A 12284-nucleotide genomic window follows, 5' to 3' on the forward strand; every position below is an offset into this window, starting at 1 on the left:
TTTTGTTTGTCTTTATTATTATTATTTTGTGCTGTATTATTTATATTTATTAGTCACCCACCAGCTGGTCCAAATGACTATGGGCAAAAGGGTCTTTAGATATGCTGCTTAATTTTTCTGGATTCAGCTAGAACATAACGTGTTCAAGAGTTGGTCTTGTTAAAAGAATTCAAGGTAATTTGAAATGATTTGGTTTATCTAACTGTAACTGTTTAATTTGCATCTGATTGTAACTGACTGATCATTTATGAGATGACTTACAGTAGTGGCCAGAATTGTTAGAATATTGACCTTTTTGTGCCTCCAGAACTTGATTTGATTTCATAATGTTCATGAAACGTGCAGATGGTTGCTCTGAGCACAACAAACATCAGATGAAGTGAGTCGTACTGTTTTTTTTATCCACTTTTAACTTTAATATTTGGTATGTCCACTTTTTGCAGCAATTAGGTGTTCTAATAATTTTGGCCAACACTGTATGTATACACATAAAATGTATTTTATGTGTATGTCTTTTCTAAAGGATTATTTTTGTAAAACTACATGTGTTGCTTGTCTTGGCCAGGACTCTCTTGCAAAAGAGATTTTTAAATCTCAAGGTTTTTATTTTCTTGGTTAAATAAAATGCTGTCAAAGTCTGTTTCTTGGCAGCCTTTTCTTAAAAGTACAGTTGCTTGCATGATTGCCGTGCATGCATGGCTTACACATCCGTCTTTGAGCCAGGCCTGGAAACCCAGTTTTCCAGCCTCTGGTTTTCCAACCCCAGAGCCGCACTGAGTCACGATCCACTCCACCAAACGCACCTCCAGCTCAGGGTCGTACTTCTGCTCGATTTTATCCTGCACCTGGCGGCTCATCCCATAAGAAGGACCCTTGTTTGCCATGGTTGAAGCTCCCTGCGTAGAGGAGAAGTCAATAGTATAATATTAAGTTTCTTAATATGTGCAATTCCGTGTCAGATTTATTATAATTTTATATTGTTTTTGTTCCAGTGTAGTCTGTCTGAAATTTTCCTGTCAAATGTTATTAGACATTTTCAACATGAATAATGCTTGTGTGTTGTTGTGTAAAGATAGAAAACAAGAACACAGTTGGGGGACGCTTTTCATTATTTTACCTTTCCTCAAATCCTCTTCTCCTGAAACAAACCTTTATCTATTTAAATTAAGCTAAACACCATCAGAATAAAGTGGAAAAAAGCCAATGATGCAATTGGAAGCAGCCACAAAGCCATGAAATCGAAGTACAAATCATGCTTATAAATATTGTGCGGTGTAAACAGTCCAGCATTTCCAACGGCAAACAGTTCAGCTCAATTATAAAAAAATATGTTATTTCAAATGGATAACTTGAGCTAAACTGTTACACAAAAAGCAACCATAAAGGCAGAGGCTGAGAGATTCACATGTTCATATAGTCCTTGAGTGGAGGTGGATGGAGAAATCAGTACTGTACAGCTGAATATGACAGGATCAGATGAACATGCTCCTCCAGAAACACCATCAGTTACAGTCACACATCTCAGCAGTCCGTAACACCATCGAAGCGAAGCTCAAATCACACACACACACACACACACACACCCAAAGACAGCAGCACCTTCACCTGTGCTGCCATTCTGCGCTTTACCACGTTCCTCTGAAATCCCAACCTTAAGGAATGAGTTTAAAGTCATTCACCCTATGAGCATTACATCTGCACCTTTTTGTTAAATTAGTTCATTAGTTTTTTAATTATGAGTCATTTCAGGACAAATAGTACAAATTTATTTGCTAAAATTTTATATAATATAATAAAAAGGAAAATAAACCAGTATAAATGTGTCAAATGTAAATGGTTTCCGGTTTTCCAGAACGTTAGATCACACATTACCAAACCAGAGGTGAAGTTAGTCCTGAGAAAAATGTAAAACTTAAAGTGCTTATGTTCTTTAATGCTATGACATTTACACAAGTGTCATTTAAAGGGATAGTTCACCCAAAAAGGAAAATCCTGTCATCATTTACACACAATACTTCCAGTATTTTTTCCCCCATACTATGGAAGTCAATGGGGACCAGCAACTGTTTGATTAGTGATATTCTTTAAAATGTCTTCTTTTGTGTTCAACAGAAATATGAAACTCATACAGGTTTGGAATAACCCGAGAGTGAGTAAATGATGACAGAATTGTAATTTTTTTTTTTTTTTGGGTGAACTATCCCTTTAAGTTTCCTTATAGTTTCCATTTCAATATTGCATTAGGCATTCTTTTTTCACCCTGATCTGAGTGCTTTAGTTTTGTTCTGCATCAATGATAATGTAGGGGAATTGGAATAGGCTAGGTCTGCGTTAAATGTTTATGAAGAAAGATATACATGTTTGATACGAGTGCTGTAATTAACAACAAAGAAGAAGCTCACGCTACACATCAAAAGTTCAAATATTACAGAAACACTGAAGTGAACTTGATAACTACTTGCAATCAAAAAGTCATGAAAGATACTAAATTTAAGCTATTTTTCAGGTCTGGTCTTTTTTTTTAAAGATAGTATGTAGATTTTGTATTGTAGAGCATGTAGAGTTGCATGGATTATTACTTTACAGTATGTCATTTAAAAGCCACAGCAATCAGCAAAATACCTGACTGAACGGAGTTGAAAGCATGTGAAAAACATACTTACTCAAGTGAAAATGAAGATGACTTTGTCGTTCGTGCAGACACCAGTCACTCTGGAGCTTTAATATGTTCAGCAGAGTATCGCTGTTTCAAGACGAGATGTCTTTTCCATTAGAGAAACAAAAAACTTTCGGTGAAAGGGGGCAGAGAAAAGGAAATTGACGCCTTAAAAGGACACGCTGTTTTTCCTCAAGCCCACCCTCCTCTCCGCTCTGCACTTGAGCTTTCTGGCTCGGCCCTTTGTTAAAGCAAAGCCTTATTTGGGAAGAGGCTTGGATGAGGACAGCAACCAAGCCAAGAGGCTGTAGTTTGGTCAGAGAGCAGAATTCTCCAAATACCACATCACTGCATCAGCAGAGAGAAAGAGGAAGGTTGTGTGAACGCATAAGCAGAGGGCTTTGAGTTTAGACAGGGACATAAATGGAATAGTTTCGCAGATGGACTGTATAGATTATAGATGAATCATCACACATCAGAGACGCAGAGCACGGTCTGTCAGCGGTACGGTATATAAGGTATTTCAATGCAGAAGCACTGGCAGAAGGGAAATAAGATAGAGCTGAGGAGTGCTGAAGCAACATGATTTACTGACACTTAGGAAGCAATCGCTAACAAGGCCTTCTATGTACAAAATACTCCCCAGTGTGTGTTCAATACTACGTTATCTAATGCTGGAAGCATGCAATGCTACTATATTTTAGTCACACTTTATTTTAAGGTCCAATTCCCAATATTAAGTAACTTTGAACTATGACTTTAGTCGCACGAAACTCCCAATTTGCTGCGTATTAGTAGTTAGTAAGGTTGTTGTTAAGTTTAGGTGATCTTGGTTTTGGTACTTAAAAATTGGTACTTGGTACTTAAAATGTTATTTAACTGAGGGATTAATTTCATCGACCATTACTTTTAATGTAAACTGTATCTTGTCATATCTCATATTAGTGTGCTTCTTTACAAGGATTGATTTTGCTGAAAAAGATGATATGATGTTATATTATGATCACAGTAAAACTCATGAAAACTTTCCAAATGACCTTTATGCATACAGATATTATTATTACTGTATATCCTATATTCTAAACCTAGACTTTAATTCGTAAATATAAAAATCCAACATCAAATTATTCTGTTTAAAACAATATTAGTTAAAAGAAATAGTCATAAACCGTTTTCATTGTATTATATGAAAGTGATTTCTCTAAGTTTTTTTTTTCTCACAACATGAATGCACATATATGCATGTATTTATTAATGTATTGTTAGGCAGGGACAACATTTCTTTCTTACATGACAACCCACCTTAAGTGACAATCGAAGTTGTTAGTGATGCACAGTACTTACGTATATAAAGTATTTACTTTCAAACTAGTAACAATAAAATAATAATAAACAAATCAATTAAAGCTGTCTCCTTTCACTTCTGGGTTATGATTTGATTTGTGATGACAAAACTGGATTCAGTTCAAGTGTCAAGCTTGTTGACGCTGATAAATCGATTGAAAATAGATAGATAGTATTACTTGCATTAACGTTTTTGCAGAAAGTAGATACTGCTGTGTAAAACCTTTAGAGCGAGAGAGAGAGAGAGAGAGAATAGTAGTATAAGGTAAACAGTAGTCATTACATAATAAACATTTCAGAAAGTATATGCTGCATTGCTGTCATTTGGAGTAACACTTTACTTAAAGCTTTTATGTATAATGCATTATAAAAGTAGTTTTAATACATTAATTATGCCTTGTAATGTACCTTTTAATGCATGCATAATTGTAACCACGATTAATACATTATAACACTTATCAACTCATTGTTACACTATGCATTTTAAATTCGGTTATAATTATTTACGACAAGATATCATGTATTACAACGCACATTATGAGTAATGCAATAGCCTTTAATAACCCTTTATAATGCATTATGCATAAAGGCTTTAAGTAAAGTGCTATCACATTTAGTTATCATTTTATAAATAAATATGGTTTTATATTTTTATTCAGTATATATAAAAAGCTAGCATTAAAAAGATGATGTCAACAAACTAGAAGGAATAAGCACCACAGAAAACTATTAAAGTCACCTTTATTCATTAAGCCATATACTGTTTTTTGCTAGGATTCATTTAGTCATTTTTATGACGATTTTATATGAAGACTCACACATGGACATCTTTTTCATGGTTTTAATCTCTGATGAAGATTGCTGTGTATGTATATACAGTTATTTCCCTCTCATGGCTCAGAGAAGGGATAGACCAGGTATCCGCTGAAGGTGTTTTGGCCCTGGGTGTCTCCACACAGCTGTCTGCCTGACATCAGCTCAACATACACCTGACAGCCGCGTCTGAGCTGCAGAAGAACCGTCTGAGTGCTGCTGTCCTCCGAATCCTCACGGTTATCTTCCCAGGACGAGGCCATCAGCTGGCCGTTCTTCATCAGCTGCACCTTCTGGTAGAGCCGCTGACCTGCGCTGCCAACGCTGGAGTACGCCGTGAAGGAGAAGGAGTAGAGGCCAGCGTGAGGAGCCGTGAACGTGCCTGTGAAGAATCAGGATCAGGTTGATGTCTCTGTTTGCTTGGCTTATTCTGTTCAAACTTACTGTGAGAAGCTGGCTCTACAAGGACGACGTGAACTGGATGCATTGCATTGCATAAATCTAAACAGGAGATTAGTTGGGCCTACACTCTTAAAATGCCCCGCCCCCTATTATGGATTTGTGTAAACTACCTTTCATGCAGTGTGTAACACAGCTCTAAGTGAATGAAAACATCCTGCAAAGTTTTAAATCTGAAAGTGCACCGTGTATAAAGTTATTTTATCTCAAAAGAAAGAGTCGACTGAGTCATTGAAACCAGTCATTTTTAAAACAAATCCCAAGCCGTTTTATGTTGAGGTCAACATGAAACATTAGCATATTGCCCGCACACTTGTTGGTCTGAATGAAAATGCAAATTCATTCTTTGCCACTAGGTGCCGCTTTTGGAGCGGTAAAAATAGCGGTTTCCCCGGTAACGCAGTAAACAAAGCAGCACTGCGCTCACAAACGCTGCTTTTATCCATTATTAAATGGAAATTAAATCGACCCCAAAAATTGACCCTTATGACTGGTTTTGTGCTCCAGGATCACATATTATTGTTCTCAAAATACTGTCATCAGTTTGAAAACAAAACTTTCAGATGTTTTATGCGTCATTTACATGTGGTTTGGAGTAGATACAAATACTTTCATAAATCTGATAATTTACAACAAAACTACTTAACGAATGATTCCGACAAAAGCTCATTCTGTTCGTGTTTCATAGACTAGTGTGACCGCAGCATTATAGTCTCCTGTTTTCCACTCATTTCCTGACGTTCTGGTTTTTGACGCTGCCCTAAAATATGAAGCAGCATTGGCGCAGTGTATTGTGGCCTGCTTACCCAACGCAGGATTGTAGCCATTGCCCTGATTGAGGGAGACAGACTGGTAAGAGATAGACACGTTGCTGGTAAACGGCCCAAGACATCCACTCATTGGAAGCATCGCAGCAGTGAAGGCTATTTTGCAACCAGCTACAGGAAGGGACAGAAAGCAAGGAAAATGTAACTGTTCAAGTTAAGATTTTCATATATTTTTTCCAAAATGATAAGCAAATATGAAGAAACAATACCTGTGAGCTCCTCTATTTGGCTGTTCAGATGAGACAGTCCTTCCCATAAGCCAACCATACGTATGAACGTGGCCTCCTCCAGCTCAAACAGAGGCTGTGCAATACAACAGCAGCTCTTCTGTCTCCCGAATGCACATTCACAGTCCCATCCGCCGCAGGGTAGGGACCCTGTGTAACTCACTGATGAGAGTATCAACGAAGAGATGTCAGAAAAATAGTACACTACCAGTCAAAAGTTTTTGAACAGTAAGATTTTTTTTTTTTTTTTAAAGAAGTCTCTACTGCTCACCAAGCCTGCATTTATTTGATCAGAAATACTGCAAAAGTATTTTAAATTTTATTATTTAAAATAATTGCTTTCTATTTGAATATATTTTTTAAATGTAATTTATTTCTGTGATCAAAGCTGAATTTTCAGCATAATAAATAAATGTTTCTTGAACAGCAAATCGGAATATTAGAATGATTCCTGAAGGATCATGTGACTGGAGTAATGATGCTGAAAATTCAGCTTTGAAATCACAGGAATAAATTACATTTTAAAATATGATCAAATAGAAAACAGTTATTTTAAATATTTAAAATATTTCAAAATTGTACGACTGTATTTTGAATCAAATAAATGCAGGCTTGGTGAGCAGAAGAGACTTCTTTAAAGAAAACATAGCAAATTTTTTGTCCAAAAACTTTTGACTGGTAGTGTAGAAGTGAGACAAAGACCTGCAAAACCTGTATTCATATGAACAAATGATCAACTTCTTCACCAGCAGCTTGTTGCAGGAGGTCAAATGCAGCGGTAGCCTCCGCTCGCGAGAAGAGACTGAGAGCCATCGCAACACACAGAGCAGTCTTCATCCTCAGCATGCAGAGTCCAGCGGCTTATATAATTCCCCTACTGTATACGGTGAAAACTGTATGGGACATTACATGTAATTTTTTATTTTTTTTTGTATATTATATTTATTGTGGTATTTTTGCATTTTCAGACCCATAAACAGTACAATCACAAGACAGGACAAAACACAACTACACAAACATATAGTGTAGGGCTGTAGTACAGTGTTCCCAGACATGTTTCTGGAGGCACACTAACAGTACACACTTTGGTTGTCTTTCTTATCAGAGAAGTTGTTATTATATATTATCACCAACCTCCACAACCATTGGAGAGAGCTTGACGGTCAACATGCGTGTCTTCATTAACAATTACATTATAGCCTTAATTTCATTGAATTGCTGTCAGAGTTAGTCTTTGTTTGTGCATACCAAAGAAATGAATCATAAACTGAATCCTACCTGTCACTAAATTGCCTGGTATTGTCAGTGAGGTACTACAACTGATCTTTCTATATGTGACCCTGGAGCACAAAAGCAGTCTTAAGTCACAAATTATTGATTTTTCTTTTATGCCAAAAATCATTAGGATATTAAGTAAAGATCATGTTCCATGAAGATATTTTGTAAATCTCCTACCGCACCATATATATATATATATATATGAGAGGACACACAACTAATTAAAATAAATCACTCTAGAATCTGTATCTAGAATAGTACTTTTTGTTCCTGGTGGACCGTAAAAAAATGCTGAATGCTAGGCTCCCCCAAAACCTGCAAAAATCAGCCAATCAGATTTCGACTTTTGTCTTTGTGAAAGCGTTTCCAGTTGGAAGAATCAATGGAAATCTGTTTTGCAGAAATTTGCAGAAGCTAAAATACCTCACCATAAAAATTACAGCGTCAGGTGAGGATAATTATCATTTTAAAATAATTTTAAAAAATTAACAAAAAAAGAACCCTAGCTATGTGTACTGTGTTAGACTAACTGAGCTTTGTCAACTGTTGCTCTCTTGTTGCTCTGATTGCTTCATGTGTAAGTCGCTTTGGATAAAAGCGTCTGCTAAATGATTAAATGTAAATGTCATCACAACCAAAAGCAGGCTAAATACATCTAAACATAAACCAGATCTATGTGAGTTATTAATATAAAACAATTACTTGTTAGAAACAAGTGAGAAACCGCCTCAATGCTAGATTTTCATTAGCTGATTACAAAACATAATTGTTGGTTTTAGGTCACACTATTTGATAGTCCACTTTAGACATTCTATTTCGCAACTAAATGCCAGCTAACTTTCATTAGAGTATTAGTAGACTGTTAGGTTAGGGTTAGTAGAATAAGTTGACGTATTTACAAAGTTACTTGTAAAATATCCATCAAAATAAAGTGTTCGCAGATATTAAGCAGACAGTCGCTAATACTCGAGTTACAAAGTTACCTATAGTAAGTAAAATGTCTAAAGTGGACTATCAAAATAAAGTGTTACCGAATTTTACATTTAATCAGTTTATGTAGTATACTGCAAAGCTGTGCATTAACAAATGTAGATATACTTGAGTATTTTGTCCACTTTTCTTTAATTATATTTTTTAAAATACTCACTGTGATGAAGATAACAGATCAGGTACAGAAGAATTGAGTCAGTTAAAGACATAAATGGAGTTGTAAGTGGAGCTTTCCGTGCAGCTTTATGCAGTGGGTGGAGTTGCTCACAGAGTGGCTCAGCCTCTGAAGCATCTGATAAGAAAGAATATGAGACACCGCAATGCCTTTCATTTGTCCCACTTGTATGAATGCACGAAAAGGTTACTTTGTTACTGATACCCACAATAATATTTATAACCAGGATACTTTCAGCTCCTCATGGACTGCAGATAATGATATCATTCCCGCTGCTGTGTGATTTTTCACGTCATTTGTGTATTATTACTGAATGTAGCAAAATCTGAAGTCTCAATCTAGAGGTGGGAGCAGGATTCGGTTCCCGGATTCTCAGAAAAGGGTGTAGACTAGAGAAAGATCATTGTATTTTAATGTTGTCCCAAAGCTTGAGAACAACTCTTCCATGAATGTTCTGTAAGATTGAAGTGATATATATATATTGTGTATATATAATGCAATAGAGAGGAAGTTTGACTGTGAGATGGCCATCGAAGGTGTGAAAGATGAAACTACAATGTTTGTGCATCTGTCACAAAGAAAAAAAAAACTATCCTGAAGAGATAAAAGGCTAAAGCGGATTCTTCAAAGTGAATTTTAGATGCGTTTTTAAGTTTTTTACCACAACATTTACACTTTTAAATGAATCATTGATAATCAATGGTATACGCTTATCATAAATGTACCATTTCATTTGTGTAAAACTATTAAAATTGCATAGAATTATTAAAATGTAGAAAGCACTGTGATAGAGACAGCTTGTTTCAATGCACCATTAAAAAATACACACTCTAACACATTAAAATAAAGCCATGTGTAAGCACATATAGCTGATTTACATTTACTATAATAAATAATGTTGATGTACCATGTATATGTATTTGAATTGTAAACATTGCTTCTTTTTTTTAATTTCAACAATTTCTACTTTAACACGATGTTAAACTAACATTACATTGTAACATTGATTCAGTGATATCACCATCGTTTTTGTTAAAATTTCAACACTGTTTCAACATTACCCGAGGGTGCAAAAGTAATGTTGAATTAATATAGTTTTGTAACATTAATTCAATGCATTAAGCACTGACCCATCAACATTGACATAACATTGTTTTAATGGTTGCTTGCTGTCTGGGAAAGGACAGGAAAAGAAGTTGAGCAGGTGAGCTCTCTTATATATTTAAGTACAGAAACTAATTCCCATTTCCCCAATGCAGTTAAATGTAAAAGCAAGTTTTCAAAGGATTGTAAACCAGGCAAGCAAGATAGTTTTATCCCTCAAAAATATGAAAGATATACAAATTACAAAGCCTAAATGCATGAACCTAAACATTATCTTAGTTTGAAAATGAATAAATAAACAAACAAATGCATTTCACACAGTAAAACAATTAAAGACAAAATTGAAACAAAAGATTAAGGTACCAAACAGTAAAATACTTGAAAAGTGGAGGACAAAAATGATGACAGATGATGTACAGATGGCCTGGCAAGGCCTAAAAACAATGATGGGAAGACAGCCCAAGCAGCATCAGATCCAGTGATCTGATCATGTTCATTTTTAATATTATATCCTGGTTTAACCCTATTTTTGTTAAGTGTAAACGCAAGCTTTCAAGGACTGTAAACCCGGCAAACAATGTGCCTCTTTCAGAACTCTATACAAAGGAAAGTTGAAAGGGAAGCATTTCATATTGATATGGATCCATTACATCCTATCCATGCTTCTTTTCAATGGTTCCCATCTGGGAAATGGTTTAAGGTAACCTTGTTTGTATAAGAAAATGTTTGTCCAAATTGCTATTAGTATCTTAAATAAGAACATACAAAGGTATGAAGAACAAACATGTTTATGATTGTTTTAGTATAAGACTTTGTCAGAGACAAATTTCTATTCTTCTAGGATAGACAACAAAGCCTTTTTTGAATAATATATATAATTATATAAGACTTATCAATTGATGTTTAAAATAGTTTTAACATATCATAGTTCAAAACATGTCAACTTTCCAAAAATATTTAATGTCAGCTGCTGAAGTTGTACCGACCAACAGTCAGTGTACTTAAAGGGTTAGTTCACCCAAAAATGAAAATTAGCCCACAAATTACTCACCCTCAAGTCATCCTAGGTGTATAAGACTGTCTTCTTTCAGACTAATCCAGTCGGAGTTATATTAAAAATTGTCTTTGATCTTTCAAGCTGTTTAATGCCACTCAGCGGGTGTTGCATGCATCAGTCCAAAAGAAGTTAAATAAAGAGCGTCCATCCATAATAAAAAGTGTCTCACACGGCTCCGGGGGGTGAACCTGATGCATGCAACACCCGCTGAGTGGCATTAAACAGCTTGAAAGATCAAAGACAATTTTTAATATAACTCCGACTGGATTCGTCTGAAAGAAGAAAGTCATATACACCTAGGATGACTTGAGGGTGAGTAATTAGTGGGCTAATTTTCATTTTTGGGTGAACTAACCCTTTAACACAAAAACGTTTGCAGAAAAAAAAATCTATAGCGCTTTATACGAAACAGATTGTTTCAAAGCAGTTTTACAGGGATAAACAGGGAAGCATGATTCAAAGATGCAAACAGAGGTAAGTTTAGTGTTCAGATCATCGATTATGAAATGAGTTCAATTCAGCTGTAAAGCAGTTCTGGAGTGATGTCATCATCCAGCTCAGTTCAATTCAGTTCTCATCCAATAGTGCCAGTGCAGTCACTTCAGGAACATTGAATTAAGTGGCTAAGCAAGCCAGAGACAAGGAAGCCAAACTCAACTGGTGACAGAAATGGAGAAAAAGCCTTGGGAGAAACCAGGCTCATCTGGCCAGACGAAACCAGCATGGTGTGGTTTAATTCCAGGCTGCAACACAAGTCAGACTGTGGACAGGCATCACTCAGAACATCCATCCAGTTCCTTCCGCTTGAAGATTGAATACATCACATGGGGAATGAATCGAAGCTGGACACAAAGGCTGTGCAGAGGACTTGTCTAGTTCTTGTGGTTTTCGCTGAGGATTTGTGCCGATGAGTTCTTCACAGGGGATCTGTCACTATGGCTCATCTAGTTTTATAATAAACATCACTGCAGTTGGGATCAAACTGTGACAGCTAGGGTAAACGTACCTATTAAGCTCACCAAAATCTACATTGAGACATTTTTAGTGCACAAGATATTGGTTTCAGCACAAAAAGTTATGTTAAAATAAAAGATTAATCTCTCACACAAAAAATATTTAATTTTATTTTAAATGACAAAAGCATTTCAATTAAGATATACATCATTAAATGCAAAAAGTCTGGCTGTGCTTAATGGGTACATGTTTGTACCCTTTAAGCACACCCCTGTGCCCATTAAGCTCACATCATGTTTTATTAAAAATTCTTGTTTATTTTAAGTAAAATTTTTAAAGAATAATTGTAAAAAAATATATTTTTGAACGTACAAAGTCAATCACAAAAAAACAGAACACT

At 35.7% G+C, this 12284-nt stretch overlaps 1 protein-coding gene across 1 annotated transcript in view; it reads left to right on the forward strand.

Annotated features, from left to right (window-relative positions):
- Positions 1-12284, forward strand: part of LOC107750110 (proprotein convertase subtilisin/kexin type 7-like) — a 42292-nt gene that overhangs the window by 28001 nt on the left and 2007 nt on the right. The window contains exon 16 of the mRNA XM_016565376.1: positions 6584-6588. Within this exon, the coding sequence (XP_016420862.1) occupies positions 6584-6588 (5 nt within the window). The remainder of the gene's footprint in view (positions 1-6583; positions 6589-12284) is intronic.

Source organism: Sinocyclocheilus rhinocerous, unplaced genomic scaffold (assembly GCF_001515625.1).
Source record: "Sinocyclocheilus rhinocerous isolate Xijiao unplaced genomic scaffold, SAMN03320098_v1.1 scaffold722, whole genome shotgun sequence".
NCBI classification, from domain to species: Eukaryota; Metazoa; Chordata; class Actinopteri; order Cypriniformes; family Cyprinidae; genus Sinocyclocheilus; species Sinocyclocheilus rhinocerous.